At 40.3% G+C, this 19,834-nt stretch overlaps 1 protein-coding gene across 2 annotated transcripts in view; it reads left to right on the top strand.

Moving 5' to 3' along the window:
• Window positions 1-19,834, top strand: part of PDE7B (phosphodiesterase 7B) — a 179,502-nt gene that overhangs the window by 149,416 nt on the left and 10,252 nt on the right. For both annotated transcript variants that reach the window (XM_080585395.1, XM_080585394.1), the window contains 8 exons: window positions 5,156-5,307; window positions 6,555-6,618; window positions 8,276-8,371; window positions 10,036-10,136; window positions 11,209-11,340; window positions 16,387-16,478; window positions 17,498-17,642; window positions 19,668-19,764. In XM_080585395.1, the coding sequence (XP_080441521.1) occupies window positions 5,156-5,307; window positions 6,555-6,618; window positions 8,276-8,371; window positions 10,036-10,136; window positions 11,209-11,340; window positions 16,387-16,478; window positions 17,498-17,642; window positions 19,668-19,764 (879 nt within the window). The remainder of the gene's footprint in view (window positions 1-5,155; window positions 5,308-6,554; window positions 6,619-8,275; window positions 8,372-10,035; window positions 10,137-11,208; window positions 11,341-16,386; window positions 16,479-17,497; window positions 17,643-19,667; window positions 19,765-19,834) is intronic.

Raw genomic sequence — 19,834 nt, 5'->3', positions numbered from 1 at the left:
AGGGCCCTCTCCATTTGCAGACGTTCTGGGCAGTAAATTGCTGACCTGATCCTCCAGCTTTCTTCCAGATATTTCAGCACTTTTGCTGGCAATCCTACCTGATTCTTCAGGTGTACATATATATATATGTGTGTGTGTGTGTGAAGAGCAGTGGATGAGTACTGTGTGTCTTTACATCCTCAGAAGAGGGGACAGGGTATTTTAAATAATATGAGTCAAAAGCAGATGTTTGAGGACCTGATTTGTATATATTGGTTTTATTTTGCATCCTTTGAGAAAGAAGAGGAAAAACATTTTCTGTTTCTGAATCAGTTGGCTTTTGAAAAATTAATAAGCCTGTTGTTATCCACTCATACTGCTGAGTGACCTGCTTTTATTGTGCACTGAGGTGCAATAAAATAAAAAAGGAGATGCTGTGAAAGAAAACTTACAGGCATTATTTGAATGCGTAACCAAGTTTGTTTACTTGAAAAGAACAATAACACTGTAATGAACGTCTGGTGTAGAGTTAAGTACATCCTTGTCCAAATTTGATTTATGTGATCGTTTCTGGATGTTAACTCAACCATTGTTAACATAACCTCTGTAATTTTTATGTTCATGCTGCCTGCGGGCACATGCAGCACAGCAATGTGAAAGAAATCTGAAAGAAAACTCGTAGCAGTTCCTACTGCAGGAAACCTCTTTCCCTGAAATAACAGAGTTTGGGGTGTAGAGAGCCATAGATTGTGTTAAGGCAAGCAGATCTATGTAACTGGAGGAGCTGTGTTAGAAAAGAGAAGGCAACCATTGATTCCTGTAGCTTATTAACCTCTTGAAGTCTACATGCAGTATCCAGAAATTGTCCATGATCTGGTAGCAAATACACATGATATGGATGTCAAATGACCTAATGAAGAGTGCAAGTACTCTTGCTGCCTGCTAAAACACATCAGGAGATGCACTGTGAGCAGAGGCAAGCTGTGTTTTTGAAAGCAGATGTTAAGCTTTGTGACAAAAGCTTATATGGACACTTCTGTAAATGTATAGGTACATGCAGGTACAATCCCTACAATGACTTTGTTCAGTATACAAAGACGGGATTCTCCAACCACCATGCTAGGCAGTAACTCAACAGGATAAGAGAATGTGCATCTTTGAGAGAGACGTGTGATGCTTTTTTAGGTAAACAAAACATTCAGAAGTTGCAACAATGATTAAAGATAAACACTGTTCTCAAGGGAAGTTTTATGCGTATAAACAAAAGATGCTCTTGCTTGTCTTTCATGTTCATTTCAAAATTGCACATAATTACTAAATCCTTCCCATGTGAGCCTTGCAGCTTGTTTTCCTGAGCCAGATAACATAGCATACATTTTAGTACCCCTAGTTCCACAACTGAAGTTGACTGGTGTCTGTGAAGACATTTTTGATTCGTTTTAATCTAATTAGAAATAGCTTTTAATAAACCCATAAGTTTCAAAGTCTTTGAATGACTTACATCAGGTGTAATCATCAAAATTTTATATTCACAATTTAAATTGAAATTTAGAATTGTCAATTAAGGTGTGGTATGTTCAGAGTGTAACTGTTATTCACATAAACCTTTAACTTCATCTTAAGACTGCAATCTTAAGACACAATTTTTGTGTCAGCTGGCGGATCCCGTACACTAGGAATGGCTCTTCACTACTGGAAAATTCTGTCCCAGTTGTTGAGCTGAAAGACAGAATTTCAGCATTCACTCTGAACTGCTTCACTTTTTGCCATTGTGTGTTAAGCATCCTTTTTCTCTCTGTTTTATATGGTTGTATTTTTCTTTTTTTGGTTTAATATTGATTCGGGGAGGGCTGATGAGACGGTAATGATCGGGTGTTGTGCTCGGAGAGTGTTAGACCAATGTTATGCAAGGCCCCATCATAATGAGGTACATTACTGAGGATGGCGTAGTAACCCATTAAAGGTCACGGCAATATGACTCCTATGACTCATAGACAGATCAATTATTGCTGTAATGACCATGGTTTGGCTGGAATGACCGTGGACGTGGTTTTAACATGATAGTTCTTAAGCATGTGGATAAACTGCAATGCAGGATTTGGACTGTTCTGTCAAGAGCACATTTTGAAAATACACTTCCTATCATTCTTGATCAGTAATATGAGTTCCTTCTCATAAGAATGGAAATACAGGAAAACAGATTATTGGGGGTAACCTTTTTTGCATAACATATAGTGCTCATCTGAAGCAGCAGGTCCTGTTTCAGAGGCGCTGTCTGCTGGTGGTCCACAGATTACATTTCAGTTGAGATCTGTGACAAACCTATGGAGCAATATAACAAAGCAGCAGCAACAAATTTAATGGTTCAATTCAGAAAGTATGTTCACAGTAAGAACTTATTTATTTCAACCTGATGTGTTAGTGTTTTGGTAGGTATTATCTGCGCTACTGAAATAGCCTGGCAATCCACAGAATAAAATATGCACTTCTTCAAGCGTACAGCTGCTTGTTGGGACTCTGCCCAAACCTTCACCTCTAGATCATCCATAGGAACTGCACATCTGAGTTTTAAAGGAAGCGTAAAGGAAAACAGGTAGTAATTTCAGTCATCTGTATTTAACTGAGAAAACAGATGTAAACTCAGATAAAAAATTAGTTGGAGCAACTACCTGTTTTTAATGCACAAAAGGGAAGTTTTCCATACATTAAAATATAAACTCATTACCTGGAAGCAGTGACTGGTTTGGGGCAAAGATGGAATTAGGAAAGTTGGGAAGTCAAGAAACAGCTGACACAAGTTTTAAAAGGGAATTAATTTTAAGAGTGTTTTGGTATTTGGGAATTAAACTGAATGCCAGCAACTTCTTAGAAGTTCACTTCTAAGTGAAAGGAAATGCAAAAAACAAAAACAAACAAAAAAAAGTCTAACAGTTCTTCCATGTGTCACTGTATAACTAGGCACCTATGTTAGTCGCCCTTTCAATAAGCCATGAAATTGTTCCAGCATTTAAAATGTGAGAGAGAGTTAAGGCAGGTACTGGCACAGGATAAGTGAAAATCTAACCTCCTGGCTGTTACAGTAGTGACATTGTTACTGTCTGCATTCTTGGTTTTTCAAGTTGTAATAAAATTATTGTGTGCTTTTGTGTTATGAACACAATGGGGGCCCACAAGAAGCCTGTGACAGGTCTAAGAAAATACTTTAGCTATTGTTACTGAGTTCTGTAAGTACATTTTTGGTGGTTGTTACTGACTTTCTGTCACTCAATAGCTGTGATGTTTGATAGCTGTTGGATTAGATGCAGAAGAAACTTGCTACAGAAAGTGTTCACATCTGCTCTTGGAGAAATCAAGCACCGAACCATCTAAGGTTCAAACAAACTAATGGCTTCTCTGAAAAAAACAAAACTATCAGAATAGTTAAACTCATAAAAGTAGTGTACAAAGTCATATTTTAATTTCATAGCAGAAAAAATGTTCAGCATTTATATATAAAATGAAATAGCAAAGTAGAGAGAGACATCTTCAGTTCATGGGCATTTTTTCCTGAGCTCTTATTTAAATCTGAAATCCAGTGAATTACTGTGTGGCATCTTATCTTAAGTAATCAAAACTGTTCTCTGAAAGGAGTGCTTAACCTTCAGTTTCTTACAATGTTCCTCTCATCAACAAAACTCTGTTGAATCTTAATAGCCTTTAACAAATGTCCTCTCTTTTTCCAAAACTTATACCAGACTACAAAATGAAAACACTGCAACTGTATGTGAGGTTCTGTTAAAAGTTCAGGTGGAATAACCTAAGTCACTATCAGCTTTAGGAAGCCTGCATATTGTTCTTGCTAACAATAAAGTAATTTAATTACTCTAATCACAGATTTAATCACTGTGTAAAAACTACCTTGGTTTTTGTGGCACATTTAGCCAGATATGAAAATTTCCTAATACAGCATTAGGGAATTAAAATTATTCTGATACTGAGTGAGAACAACATATTCTTTTGTGTAACTAAAAAATGAAGGAATTGCCTTCATATGCTTCCTTTCCTAAGTGGAGGACTGAAATATTTTTTTAATTTATAATTTGCTTTACTATGTAAGAAGGATAATTATTAACCTATTATTGCTTCTTTTTCTCTTTTCTGTCTTCTTCCAAAACTGGTTCATGCATTTGTGCTTTCAGACTGTATTTTGAGGTCTTTTTTGGTGTGGCTGGTTTTCTGGTGTTTGTTTTTTTGTGAATTTAACATGAGAGTAGGAAACTGCCCTGTGTAAGGAAGTGCTCTTAACTTCTAAGCTCTGTCTGTAGAGAGAAGCCTCCTGCCTGCATGCCTGCAAAAAGGAGTATCATTTTATTACAGATCACAAAAAATGATTTCTTTTGTTCACCTGCAACCACTCGTGGTGCTGTGTCAGTGGCACAGTTGCCTGTCCTTTGTCTCATTTGCTGTCTGTAGCTTCATATTAATTCCCTCATTACATGCTGTAAGAGACCATTCAGAAGGATAAGATGTTCAAACAGCCATATGGATGTTTTCTACTTCATCCCATTCACCTCCCTCTTCCTGTACCTTGGTTTTAGCATATGCATTTTCCATAAGATTTGAAATAAAAAGTACTTACTGTTTGCAGTCCTCCTGGTATGTGTCCATTAAGGTTTAAGTTGATCGTGTTGTATGCTAGTACCGTGCAATTTTGATGTAGTTTCATGACCCTCCTGTGAGGTAGCAAGGAAATGCTATTTTCAGTTTTATAGATACAGAACAGAGGCACAAAAGAGTGGGAGCAGGTTTCCCATACCTGACTCTGCCTTGTCACTTATGCCTCCTCTGCACATCTACGGTTAGGTGATATATTACATAATAATGATATATTACACCCCTGGTGATTTAGCCTGGATCACATTAAAGAGTGTGGCAGGCAGTCTCTTGAGCTCAGACCTTCCAAGTCCTACATTAGTGCTCTGTCTACTGGGACATATTTTCTTTCTGAACTAAACAAATATACTGTGCTGAAGTATAGGAATTTGAATACTGCCCCTTCATAAGGATTGGCAAGAAACATGAACTTGATGACTTCTGTTATCGTTATCACAGCCTTTTTGCTGTTTCTCTTTATATAATTGAGACTGTCATCCTTGATCTTGGGTTTCATGGTTTCTGTACTGATTCTTTTTCACAGATACAACACTCTCAGGGGAAATTGGCACCAAGAAAAAGGTGAAAAGACTGTTAAGTTTTCAGAGGTATTTCCATGCATCCCGGTTACTGCGTGGAATTGTACCACAAGCCTCTCTGTACCTGCTGGATGAGGACTACCTTGGGCAAGCAAGGGTAAGACAGGTCTCCAGATCTCCATGTCTTTTAATAATATTCCAGAGTGTCAGTTTTGTTTCAGAGTTTAGGTACGCAAGTGTATGGTTGATGTTTCTTAAATGACCCATGTTACTTGCCTGTCTAACAGAAAATGTACTGTCCATTCCTCTTTCATATTTACAACTTTAAAAACTTAATCTCAAGGCAACAAGAAAATGTCTGAATTTGTTCAAAAATTTCAGGTTCTCTCAATTGAAATTATAATCTGGATTTATTAAATGAAGTATCTCTGACTGAGTAACTGATTTAAATACGTACAATGTCAACACAAGATTTAATTTATCCACTCAGAAAAAGAAAAAAAAAAAAAAAAAAGCCCCTGTCTCACAGCTGGTCCAGAGCAGCTGTTACGCAACCCACAAGAAACGCCATAATGACGAAGGCTAAGAAACAGGGAACAATCACTGCATAGAGCTTCATGATAGTCATAATATTATAATTTTGCAGCTCTTATGCTTCCTATTAATGACATTGCTAACAAAACTGATGGCACTGGGATTACGTGCCTAGAAAATTTTTATTCTCTGCAGGAAAAGGTTATGTATGAGGTGTTAGGAAATAATTGAGAATCCAGAACTGGTCTGAATATAGACAAAGCAATTGGAGTGAACACCCATTTGCGATTCATATATGTATACGTCATACAGTTAGTTCAGTCTCAATCTCTCAGCTGAACTGATGCAGCTGTAAAAATGCTGCATATGGTAGCAATGATGGATCCTTCTGCATGGCTGAGTGTGCTTCACAGAAGCACTCTAAGTTCATAGAAACTGTACTTGTGTATCTGTTTATCAAAATGTCATTCATATTCTCCATGAGATCTAAGATTGTGTTTTACTGTAACAAAATCCTAAGAGAGTTTGTAATGAATTGATCTGGGGACATGAAAGAACATTAAAAAAGTTGTGCAGTAAAAGCAATTATTTTCATAACATTTTATGTTATTCCATGTTTTGAGCTCCATTTGAGGCCTTTTTAAGTGTCAACTTCAAAACCTCCTCAGTTGAAAGTGCAAGTGATACTTTTATGCGGTGTAACCAAATTTGGTTCCTGGCTTCTGATATTTCAAATACATGTCTATACCTTTCCTGAACAAAGCTTTAAAGTTGGAGGAACTGATCCTGTGATTAATATGGAATAATAATTTAAATCTGCTTTACAGTTTGATATGTCTATCATTTGCCTCTTTGAATTTGTTTTCCTAGCATATGCTATCCAAAGTGGGAATGTGGGATTTTGACATTTTCTTGTTTGACCGCTTGACAAATGGTAAGTAATTTCAAAAGAAATGTGTATATATATTTAAGATCTTTTTATATACAACTATCCTAAAAATTCCTAAGTAATATTTTGCTAAACTTTTCAAGTTTAGATTATTGAAAAAAAATGGACACAATTAACTCCTTTTAAAATCATACCCTTGAACATTTCAGGCTTTTCCCAGAATATTCAGAACTATAGGATAATGTTTATAAAGTGTATTTTTTGTATTAATCTAATCTCTTACATTTATTATGATCACCTTTTGCTTGTTTATTATGAATTGTTTATTAGTTTCAAGGAAGTATTTCAGTTCCCTTTGTGGGAAACTCCAAAGCTACTTTAAAATAGACCTATAAGATACATTGGTTGGTATGTTGATAATCAGTCAATTTCTATCAATATAAAGTACCTTTAACCAAACATATCCATGCTTTGTGTCAACCTTTTGGATAGAAAAATAGTAAAAGTCATTAAGACACTAAAACTTTGTGAAACTTTTTATCTAAATATATGCCTGTAACAGCACATCCTCACTGATGTCTATGCAGTGCCTCTTAGTCAGGTAGTTGCTGAAGAGGTCACAATCACACCATTGGCCTTTCTTAATTGCTTAAAGAAATTAGGTTCCCCATTCCTCACCCCCCAATTCAAGTAGATTCAGCTGCAGCAGGTGATGTAGGAGGTGTTGGTTTAGAGGTTAATTTAGCTGAGTGACTGGCAGGGAAGAGTGGAAAGGATGGCAAATAGTAAGGGAGGTAAAAACATAATTCTTCTAAATTACCTTTCTATGCCTCTAGTCAGTAGCCAAGGCCAAGTAAGTTTCCATGTCCTCTTCATACATATGTTTGTTTTCTTTCCCGAGTTATATTAAATGAGAAAAGACTCTCTTCAGACATTGCTTAAACTTTGTATGGGTTGGTTGGGTTTTTTTCTGAACTTTTCTGGAAATGTTGGTACTGAATTATGCGGTGCAAACTTTTCTAAACACTGTGTGTATGTATAGTATAATATAGTCGATATATAATTGACAGCTAGGCTCAATTTTGTCAATGTTGCCAGTATTGAATTCACAGTAAGATCAATATTACAGTGGGACTTGAGACTGTAAATGCAGTAACTCATTTTTTCCTGTCTGCATCATCGTTGTGAGATGCACCTGTAGGTGAGCAAGGTATGTAGATCATGTACATGTTTGTACAGTCATTTATAAAGCAAAAAACTTTAATTACAAGCTGCAGAATTCTCATTAATTAATTAATTAATACAATATGGCATGTTGATGTGGCAGAAGAACCCTTCACATTTTCTTACATTTCTGGAGGTAACCTGGATTGTGAAGATGATGGGGTTCTCAAACAATCTAGTCAAAAATTTTCCAGTTGAGACTATGTCAACTGGCCTTCTGTGTTGTGCTGATAATAGCAAACACAACCTTATGGCAACTGGACACCAGAATGGCACTGATACAGCCATGCTGTCAAGTCTTGATTGTATAAGGGAGGAATTTATACAAGCTACTTTATGAGTATCATCTAATCAGATATGATGAGAGCTAAGGTGATAGGAGCTGACTAATAGTTAGGAAACTACCAAAATTTTTAGTCTTGCATGGTTGGTAACTACATCTTAAAGGAATCTGAGAGTTGTTCGTCTCTGCTTTTAGGAAACAGTCTCGTAACACTGCTCTGTCACCTCTTCAACGTGCATGGACTTATTCACCATTTCCAGCTAGATATGGTTACGTTACATAGGTTTCTAGGTAAGTGGTCACCTCCAAATTGTTGTTAAATGCAGGTTACAGCTAAAGTAGAGCCTCAAAAAAGGTCTTGTCTTGTTCCGCATAGTTATGTAAAATCACAATGTTGTTACAATTACTTCAGTAAAACGTTTCTGTGATGTATATTAGCATACAGTTTACAGGTACTTGGACACTCAGTTCACTACCTGTCAAGTCAGTGGAGGAACTTAAAAGACTTTGTATTGGACTTAAACATCCCAGTACTACAGTTTCACTGATGATTTAGAAAAATGTATGTCGTGCAGAGATGTGGCAGGCAGAGGAGGCCCACACAGGCAGACACTCATTGCAGAACCTACCCGTGCACAATACAATTGTGGTACAGCAACATTATTTTAGTGACTAATAGACCACTGAGACCCAGGGCAGTTAAAAGCTTATGTGCAAAATTCAACAAATTATATCAAGCTGTCTACACTGAACAGTGTTGATGAAAGCCCCTGCTGCTGTTACTGCCAACAGAAATATTAGCCCCATGCTGTCAGCGAACCAAAAGAAGAAATTGGCCAAAATCAATTGCTTTCTGCATCATGTTTTGAATGCAGCTGAATGCCGTTTTGTTTGACTGTCAGACAGCATTTCAAAGGCAGGATCTCTTCTTTGCTAACACACAACTGTTACTTCTGGATGGCTTTCCTCCAGTGTGGAGAGAGATGACTTCTCCCTGCCTTTGCTAGCTCCTGTGTCCTGACACAAGGTGGATGTTCAGATTAGAGCCAGAATTACTTAGGGTTTAAAGGGTTACTGACTATAACTTCAAATGAGCTGAAAACAAACTGAAGGCTAGGACTCCTCTGGCATGGCCCGTGCTGGAGGTGAGCACTGTAGTAATTTTGCCCATTGCCTTTCTGTCTCATCAATTTGATGGTGTCAAGGACAGCATTTTGGGCAAGGCCACACGCAGCTTCCACCATTCAAGTTGTGTTGCCCCGAGATCCCCTGACGGTGCGGGCACTGCTGCAAGGAGCAGATCAGCTTGAAGCACAAACCTCAGTGGTTTCCTGTGCTAGTGCAAAATGAGAGTTAACAGAGTGGCACTCAGTCTTCAGATGGTACACTTAAAGCTCCGCAAACTGATATGCAAGAACGACTGGTATTTTAAAATCGAAGCATCGTGTGGTTGTCACAGAATATTTTGATTCAAATAACCAAATGATCTATCTTTTGATTTTCTGTGGGAATGCCTTGAACTGTAGTCCTTGAACAGCAAATGGTGCCAGGATGTCAGGGCCTCTCCCCCTGCTGCTGTAAAATAGGCAGTACTGCCATAATGACATATTACTCCCGTATGACAGCAGCCTAAATAATTACACGACGCTGTGGATAAATTTGCCTTTCTTCCTTATTTATTTTACTCCTGAATGAGAGCCTTCACTAAGGCAAGAAAGAGTTGATTTATGAACTAGACCCAGTGTATCCCCGTGGGCCTCACAAATCCTTTCATGCATTTTTTTTTTTCTGAAGGTATCCCAATAAGAGCACCAGTCTAAGTAAGCTACAGGTATTTGAAGAAACCCCATAGGCAGCTGACTGCAAAACCCCAAATTGTATTTTAAGTCCAGTTGCCAGTTGTGGCCATGGAATTCAGAGACAAAAAGGTCTTTGTTTTCTGTTTTGGTTCCCAGTTATGGTTCAAGAAGATTACCACAGCCAAAACCCGTACCACAATGCTGTCCATGCTGCTGACGTCACACAAGCTATGCACTGCTATCTAAGGGAGCCCAAGGTAATGACAGCCTTCCACGCTGATGTTGCTTTCAGATAATTCTCAAATTGCTTTCTCAGGATTAAAAACCAAGCAAATGTCAAAAAACAACAACAAAAACTATTTTTAGATAGCAGAAAATGACTGTGTACTTGAAGTCACCAACAAGTCAGTAGCAAAGTCAGCTACAGCTTCCAGACGCTCCAAGCAAGCTACTGAAATCACTTCCCATCATGCAGATGATGTATCCGAGTGCTGTTATATGAGCTCTGGCAAGTTTTGCTGTGGCAGGGTGCACCAGCCCTCCACCTGGGGTAGCAGCGCTCCCAGCAAAGCCAGTAGAAGGCAATGCCTGCCCGTGCATCAGTCACTTCAGGGCATAAGCCCCTCGCATCAATATTGTAAAGTACTGAATATGGCATTGGAGCACCAAAAGTGGGCACACAGTACCTTTGACTGGTTCTGTTGCAAGAGTATCCTCTGCACAAGCTTCTGAATGATAAGCTGTATAATAGAAAAAAATATGGGCAGGTTTTCAAATTTGTATGTCTGAAGTTAGAGAAGCAAATAATGTTCTCTAAAAAAATACCAACATTTGAACTGACATATTCAACAGCCAAGTCTGAAATTTCAAAAGTCTGTAAACTCTGCATTTTACAGATGCAGATGCTGTACTAGAAAATGAAGCATGATGTCTTGTTGATGTTGCTAAATGTTGAGGCGTAGCCCTTATCATGGATGCTACCATATACCGACCTGCTTGTACACTTACTTCCTTTTTTTAAACTGAATCTTTTAGACTAAGCTCAAACACTCATATAACAAGCCATATCTTGTCCTGAAAAATAAAAGGATAAGGAATACAAGCTGTTGTAACATGTGAAGGTAGTCTGATATACTTTACAGATTTTTTTTTTTAATAATGGCCTCAAAAAGATTGAGCACAATTAATTTTGGTTTTGACATCTGTGTACTCCTACAAAACTGAGCAGTGCCATGATGTCAGCTGGTTTGTTTATCTGCCAAAGGGGGTGGGGGGGCAGGGGGGAGTGTTTACTGTTTGTGTTCTTGTTGTGATTAATGTGTGATTCAGCTTGCCAACTTCCTCACCCCATCGGACATCATGCTTGGACTGCTAGCTGCTGCAGCTCATGATGTGGATCATCCAGGGGTCAACCAGCCCTTTTTGATCAAAACTAAACACCACCTTGCCAGCCTGTACCAGGTAAAAACACTCTTCAGACTGGTAATATGTAAAATAATGTCAAGGAGGGTCTAAGCAACTTGCAGTGAGCTTTCACAGTAATGAATGACCTACACTGTAAGTCTGAACAATTTCAGCTATGCTTCTCACTGGGCATCTTTTCTTATAGCAAAGCTGATGGACATGAGAAAGAAGGTAGAAATATGCAGTCTTGTTGAGGACATTTAAGCCAAATCAATTGCTTTGGTTATTTCTACTGTAGATTATCTGGGTTAAGGAGCTCTGGGTAGGAGAATTAAAACCAGAGGGATGATTTGTATTTCATTTTCCTTCAGCAAGCAAGTAAACAACAAGAATGTCTCAAATTGGCATTATGTTAAAAGGAACTTCAGCTTCATCTGGCTTTAGGAAAATTGAACGTTTCACGGATGTTGCAATTTAAAAAAAATAGAAGATAGAGGAAAAAAAAGTTGTAAATATTTACACAAACATGCCTAGAGATAAAAAGAAAAAACTTAAAAGCGCTCATCATAGGTCATGCCACATGCTGTTTAGACCAGTATCCTGTTTCTAAGAGCAGACAGTAAAGGATCTCAGAGAGAAATACAAGCCTGGGATAAGTATAGTGTTGTCCTTCACCTGGTATATATCCTCTTGTTCAAATAACTGTCAGTGAATCCATCTTCTACTGATTTTTGTGGTCCTTCCTGAACATATTTCTAGCTTTGGTCCATGGCAATTATTGTAGCTCTGAATTTTATCTATAATTATCATATATGTACAATCAAGCTATCTTTGTGTGCATGTGTACTTTATCATATATGCACATCTTTATTCTTTACATTATATTTATATATACACACTTGGGCGATGCCATAAATCATTTTGGTTGCTCTAACTGTAATTCGTAGTTAATAAATGGAGATTGTAGAGATTTCTATCCTTTGGAAGAATCAGCTTCAGCCTTCTTAAAAAGGTGTCAGAATATCCTTAGTTAAAAATAAATCTAATTGAGGAAGACTCACTAATAGCTGGGTGCCTTTCTATACATACTTAGTAAATGAAGAATTTGCTGTGATTTGCGAAGTACTCGTAAGGAGGTTCTGTCTTGTTTTGCCCTGCTCAAGCAACACTGGTGTTTAACAAAAGAAGTTGGATATGTAAGGGTTCGATTTTCCTTCAGCCGTGGGAACAAGGCTGGGCCATGGGATCCCCAGCCAGGATGTGGTGATGCTCAGAGACTCCAAACCTTGTGACTGGCCTAGTCACAGATTGGAGGTCTTTTAATAGTCTTAAGTGTAAAAAAAAAAAAAAAAAAAGGAAAAAAAAAATTATTTCCCTGTCCTGAAGATTGTGTTACAGTGATCCTCTAGTTTTAGGGTTCAATCCTCTGATATGACAGAGACTTCCTAGCATTCAGTCTTTAAAATAAATCTGTGCTACTCAGGGTTTTTCAAAAAATAAGAAGTGGTGAAGCAAGCTCTCTGGAAATCAGAGTTGAAAACACCAGTCTGTAAGCCATCACATAGATTTTTTTTCCCTGCGTGGTTTATCTCCTACCGCCCAGCCTAAGCCATCAGATAACTAATGGCAATTAGACTTAATAAGGCAGTAGATTGTTCCTGGGTGGAATAGCTGACTACTAATTGTTGGCAACAGCTTCAGGGATTCTGGCTGCTTGCATTTAACAGGGGAGTCATATGACTTCATGCTCAGTTGTCACTTGTTAACTTGACCTTTCCTTTTCCCTGCTCCATGTACTTTAGACATGAGATACTAGACACTGTAGCGGCTTCGATTTAAGTTCTCATATAGCAGCAGGCAAAGATCAGAAATTTACAGGAGTGGAAATATTCTGGAATGGATACCCATGTTGTTGTTTGTGTTTTTTTTTTTCTTTGAGTAACTATTAGTTGGATGCAAGGAAGTTCTTGGATACCTACACACGCGGTCCTGTTCTGGCTGGCCTTCAGTGTGGCCAAATGTTAGGGAAGCAGGCTTTCCATACAGGGCTTGGGAGAGCTCTAGGCCAGCACCGTAAGTGTAAGACAGCCCAGAGGCTGGCAGTCTCTCAAGCTCAGCTGTGAGCCAGTCAGAGAGAAAACTGAAAAAGAGCCTCTTGCCGTGCAGGTAAAGCATTTGTTTGACAAAGATGGGCGATGCTTAAGTTAAGTGTGTGCAGGAGTTAAGCGTGTGCAGGGACCAGCAAGCACCAGCATGCTCCTTCCTTCCCAGGGGAGCCGTGTTGAGATGGTAGACACTGGCAGGTCTTCCCCTTAATGAATACAGCAGAGCCTTAAGGTTCCAGACCACTTGTGGGGAAACAGGGGAGGTGACAAAGCAGGTACAAATTTGGGCTGGAAAATAGGTTTACAGGAACAAAATGAGGTCTGTCAGGCAAGTGAGCCCCAGCAACATGCTCTGCTCTGTGAAGGTGGTTAGGAGTGGATACTGCCAAGAGAGGTGTGGAGACAACAAAATCCAAGACACCTCTGCTGGGGTTCCTCTTGTAGTTGAGGACAGATAGGAAAACAGAAGGGAGAAATCACCCAATGAACAGTAAGGGGGAGGGGGGGGAAGCACACAGCAACATAGGCACTTAACACGTGAAACTACAGTGTTTTGATTTGAAATTAACTTTATTCCGTATTTTTCCTCAGCTAGCCAATTGTGATCTGTTTCACAGACAAGCTTGCTCTGCATTCTCTACCCAGAGAACTTTCTGTACTCACCTTGTTTGGTTTCTCTTGAGAAACTGCTTGCACTCTTATGCTGACAACCAGGTATTTCAGGCCCCTGAGCATAATGTGTATAAGCCATACATCTATAGTCAACAAACCCGAGCTCAAAAGACAACTCTTCAATGTGAAAGGCCTATAGCCTGCATGGTTGGCTGAATCTGAGACTGAGGTCCCAGCAGTCACAATTTCCTGGTTCACAGGGAAGTTGACTGAATGATAAGCTGACAGTCAGTTGTAAACTCTTAAACCACACTGTCTCTTGGAACACAGAAGGGAAGGATGTATCTGAAACATCACAGAATGGTAGAAGAGAAATGAAGACAACCCAGTGGGAATCATTGAGCTCGATCCCACTGCAGCTCTGGAAGGGATGTGGGGGCGTGGGATGCTCTGCAGGGGACCTCAGCCCGGAGGAGGTTTCAGGGGCTGGGTGCATCAGATGGGAACTGCAGGAACTGTGAGTGCAGTCACGGTCTGCAGCAAGCATCAGACTTCCCAAAGATGACAGCCAGGCAGGGTTTGTCTACTTTACCTTCAGGTAGGAAGACAGCAGCCCGTGAACCTGGAGCAACCACCGGCACCAGGATTCAGCTCTGAGATTAGGGAGGTGAAAGAAGAAAAAAGATATTGTGTCCTACTATAGTCCCTTGTTTTTCTTGGTCAGGGTACAGGGTTGCAAAAGTCCATCCTGATGTATTTAGGCAAAACGAGAAGGATATTTAAGTTGGCTGGTGAACAGAATCGCTGTCAAAAGTAATTTAGACATTGCCTCGCTTGTTCTGATGGTTGGAAAGTTGTTTTTTTTGTTTTTTTTTGTATCGGTAATTTCTATTAGGGAAGCAACATGTGAATTCAAAAAGCAGCAGAGCGTACTGCAGAAAATATTGTAATGGCAAATCAATCAAATTTGTGCTCTCACCTTTGCAGTAATTTTGAGCACTAAATTTCAAGAAAACTTTGTGAAGATGGTCAAAATGCAAACTGGATCTGGTTACTGGCAAACTTTTGTGTTTCAGTGGTCGTTCCATACAGTAGGATAACAAAGAAGGAAAGGGAAGCCTTAAGGAGAACATAATGCTGAGTCCTTCTTGGAGCAGTGGAGCTGTGCATCACATCCGACAGGAAAGGCAGCAGTCCTGCAGCTACAGCTCAGAGTTGTGTGACTGTGCAGAAAGGAGCCAAAGACTGACAGTGGCCAGAGAGAGGGATGCTGATGCTAGTTTTTTAGTGGGCAGCAACAGGGTGGAGTCCTTGTTCTGCTACCTGCCCAAAAGTTTGGGTTGTTTGTTTGTTGTTTGCTTGTTTGAATCTAGTGCTCATCTACTGAAAAAGCCACAGATAGTGCCCAAAAGATGCTGTAACTCCCCCAAGAGTGTCCCCATTGCTGGGTGACAGTCATCTCATTTGTACTGTGTGCTTTTTTTGTGTGTTCAGGGACTGAGTAGTTCATTGGAGGGTCTTTTGTTGGGCTTTGCCTCTGCAGCAAACAGGTTTGACTTGTAAAAATTGTGCTAGAGGTTTCTGAGAAAGTTACATTGCTGAACTGTTGAGTGGTAGAAAGCATTCTGTGGACTAAATGGCTGATGATTGATAAGCGCATTGTGTGTTAGGACAGTAATATGAAATCATCAGACACAAGATACCCAATTTGTTATAATTTACAGACGACCTATAAAGCTGTGTTTCTGTTCCCTGGGATTATTGTTTTTCCTGTCTAACTTTGTTTCCACTTAGTTGGAAGCAAACAAACAAGGACTCAAAATTTGTTGCAGACTCTGTTGCTGAAGCCTGCAGATGCTTAGTGATGCTGGTATCTTGTTGTCACTGAGCAGCTGCCAGGAGCTTCCAGTTCCCTGACTTCAGGGGAAGTTTGGCAGTTCAGTTTTCTTTTACTTGTCTGCTCTGCATTCAGACTGTAGAAACCGAAAAGTCAGCTTGGGATCAGTGCGAGGTAAACCATAAGCTAGATAAGATTTTGCAATCATGATTTAATTAATTTGTTAATAAATCTGTTAGAATGTAAGCTACCTTGCACTCAGATGTGATTAACTCCTCTGTTCACAGCAGGGCTCAAAAAATGCAGAACAGGACCCTAGGGTTGACCTTAGCTAGGAAACCTAGAAGCACAAAGTTCTTAACTCTAGAAATCCAGAGCACTTCCTCATACCCAAATGTGGCTAAAAAGCACGTTTTATGCTCAATCTCTTTCAGTTTGTTACAGCAAACAATTTCCAACCAGCTCTAGGCATCGTGTGATATGGCAAATGTGTATCTGTGCCGTGTGCACTTCCCTAATCCTTTAATGTATTCCTTTTATTCATCCCAGAATGTTTCTGTGCTAGAAAATCACCACTGGAGATCTACGATAGGCATGCTTCGAGAATCACGGCTCCTCGCCCACCTGCCCAAGGAGGTGACGTAAGTGTCAGCTGGAGGAAATGCATCACTGAAAAACTGATCCTTGGTTTCCTTCGCTCTTCTTGAGAGGAAACAGGCCGAGAAGTCAGACTTCAGAGTAGGCTGAACATCCTGCTCTCTCTTGGTGCCAGTATGAAACCACAAAACAAAGTTATACCGCAGAAGTATTTTCTAAGAATTTGCCTCTTCAGCATGAGGATGGACGCTGTCAGTGGAAACATTGGGCATCCCAGCAAGAGCAGACCTTTTCAGATCTATTGTTGGCATTTTTCTTTTACACAGCACCAACCAGACATGGAAAGATTTAATGACTAAAAAGTATGCAATAGAAAAATTGAGGAGTTGGTCAAGTAGCTTAGAGGTTGCTAAGGAATCCCACGCGTTGCAGAGGAGGTGTGGTTCGGTTTTCAGCTTCTCTGGGTGAAGTGAGGGAAAAAAAGAAAGCAACATTAGCACCTAGGCCAAGGTGATGCTCATTTCTTACCTGCTGGTGTTGTGCAGTGCTTTTCCTACCAAGGAAAGGAGACGGAGCCAATGAACAGCCTGCAATACTAGGGTTTAATCACAGGTGACCTTGCCAAGAATGTAAACAAGTTGCCTGGAAGCAATAAGCTCCGTATTCCTCCAGAAATCCCTCACATCAGACTGACAACTTCTGTTCAGTCCTACTTTAGAGTTGCTTGCAGTATTCAGCACCCCACTCTGAGCAGCTGAAGTAAAACATGACCATTTTTCTAGATGCTACATCCTGTTTATTTTTCCTTTCCTAGCACTTTTGGGAAGCTTTCAGAACCACTTACACAAACAAACATTATTTTTTTCCACATTATCCATTCCTGCTCAAGCCATTTAGGCAGCTAGAGCAGTTGTACCCTACCCACCCCATCAGAGAATGACCACGCAGACCAGATTGGATCCGTGAAGAACAAGGAAGCTTTGTGCTAGCTGTGGCCCATAGCAGGTTGTTTTGCACGATTAGTGGTTTCATGACTAAAGGGGCTTGTTTTCCTTAATTGCAGACAGGACATCGAGCAGCAGCTAGGCTCCCTGATCTTGGCGACAGACATCAACAGACAGAATGAGTTCTTGATCCGTCTGAAGTCTCACCTTGACAATCAGGATTTGAGACTGGAGGATGCACAAGACAGACATTTTATGCTTCAGGTAACTTTTAAAATTATTTCTTTCCACTATTGTTTTCTTACACATTTTTCAAGTCATGGTATTTCCCAGTACACATTAGAGTAACATAGGGATAGTGTTTCTGAACAACAGCACTGCCTTACCTAGTGTCATAATCACTTTGCTTCCGCCACCTGGCATGTCAGACAAGCATAAGGCGCCTCTCATGTTTCCTTATGTGAGCTCCTTGAGTTAAAAAGCTGGGAATGCAACAGACGGCGGAGAGTGTCATATGCTGAGAAATGATGATAAGCCACTAATTACTTTATTTCCAGAACACTGCCTCTTTTCCCAGGTAACGCCTCGACTTCATTCTCCCTATGACAAGTGTCACTTCAGTGGTGTCATTTCCTAGTGAGGGGCAGGAGAGCGCCCTTCCTGGTGCTCTTCCCAAGGCAGGCAGCCTGACACCAGGTGCCCGAGCCCTGCTCCTGCGACTGGTGCTCAGAAGGTGCTGCTGCAGAGGCAGATGTTGCCATGGCAGCAGGTGCTTCGCTACTGGAGCGTAGCTACAGAAGAAAACCGTGTTTTATTTAAAAACCAAATAGATTCAAACTGATTCTTCGAGCTAAGCTGCAGTCATTAACAGGCCCTTCAGAATAAACCTCTACCAATTAAAGCATTACTGGAATTAAAGTAGCTGTATATACATGCTTCTGTGGAGAACTGACATAAATTTCCCTCTTAAGCGCACAAAAGAGTTAAAGTGAGCGTTGTCATTTACAAAACAAACATCTACACGTTATCACTTTGTTGAGGTTACGGGAAAGGTGACAGCTGCAGGGAAAGAAGTGCTGATCTGTTAATTCTTCCCCCTCCAGAAGCGTGGGAAATGTAGCAATCTGCTCGTCTGTCCTCCGAGAAACACGGCCTTCTGTCAGATTCCTGCACGGCCTGTGCAGGGCAGGATGATGGGTTTATCATATTTCTGGACAGATTAGGCAAGAAAGTTGTGCAAGTGCCAGAGGCACGGGGATTACAGATCTCAACTATGGCAAAAAAAAATCCTTATGCACTTTCTTGAAGACAGATAAAAACTAGGACAGAGACATAGTGAGATTTACTTGTTTAGTGGATTATTTGTGGAAGAAAAAAAAAACACCAAGAATTCTAGACTGGTCAGGATAGGTTAAAGAATGGTTGGAATGCTCTTTTAAGTACACAGTAACATTAAGGCTAATCAATTTAATCCAGAAAGAAAAGTGACTTCGGAGACTTCCCTCCTCCGGTTCACAGGTCTGAATTTACACAGGAAATATTTCTTATGTTTTCCTCTCTGGGTGCCAGAATGAATTCTGTCCTCTGTCAAACTAACCGACTGCGTTCAGTCTCTCTAGGAAGAAGTAAGGTACACAACATCTCGTTCCAAGGCAGTAAGGCAGATGGTTTATTACATAGCTCTCTTTATGAAGCAGTTACATGATTTTAAAATCCTTTTGCCCTCCTGTTCTCATTCCCCTACAAAGCACTTAATAGCCCTGGTTAACTAAGTGAAACCAAGCCAGAGGCAGTACACAGGGCCCTGTGCTTAGCTTTGTAAAGAAAAGCACGTGGCCATTAAACTGAAGTGTAATTGAAGTGAGATGCAAGGTCACTCACTGAGACCACAGAGGAACGACGCCCGAACAGCCTTACACCAGCTTGGCTCTTCCTTCCCTCAGCATCACTCACGGATCCTGAGCCAGGCAATCGGCAGGAGCCAGCCTGAAGCTTTTGTTGGCTTACTCCTTACAAGGGATATCCAAAAGACTTTGCCATCTTGGAATTTGGCCTTCCTCTTGTTCTCACTACAGTAAAGCAGAGGGCTGGATGAAAGGTTTGTTTGCAGCTTAAGTAAATGCTCTTTCCTCAAAAGGCATGTTTGGGTGAGGCTCAGTACCCAAAAGGTGATCTTAACCCTTCCCACCATCGCTGGTGAGGCCTGGGAGTTTCACGACTGCAGCTTTACAACTGAAGCACTGCTAGGTAATTTATTTTCTCACCTCTACTTTTCCCCTTTACTTTCAGATTGCGCTCAAGTGTGCTGACATTTGCAACCCGTGCCGGCTGTGGGACCTGAGCAAACAGTGGAGCGAGCGAGTCTGCGAGGAGTTCTACCGGCAAGGTCAGCCCCTTCCCCACCTGCTCTCAGGCACGGTGTGCAGCTGGACAGAGAGCTGACACTGGCAAGGAGC

The sequence above is a fragment of the Anser brachyrhynchus genome, assembly GCF_964034855.1.
Source record: "Anser brachyrhynchus genome assembly, chromosome: 3".
Taxonomy (NCBI): domain Eukaryota; kingdom Metazoa; phylum Chordata; class Aves; order Anseriformes; family Anatidae; genus Anser; species Anser brachyrhynchus.
The sequence above is the reverse complement of the archived record's forward strand: the minus strand, read 5'-3'. Positions and strand labels throughout refer to the sequence as shown.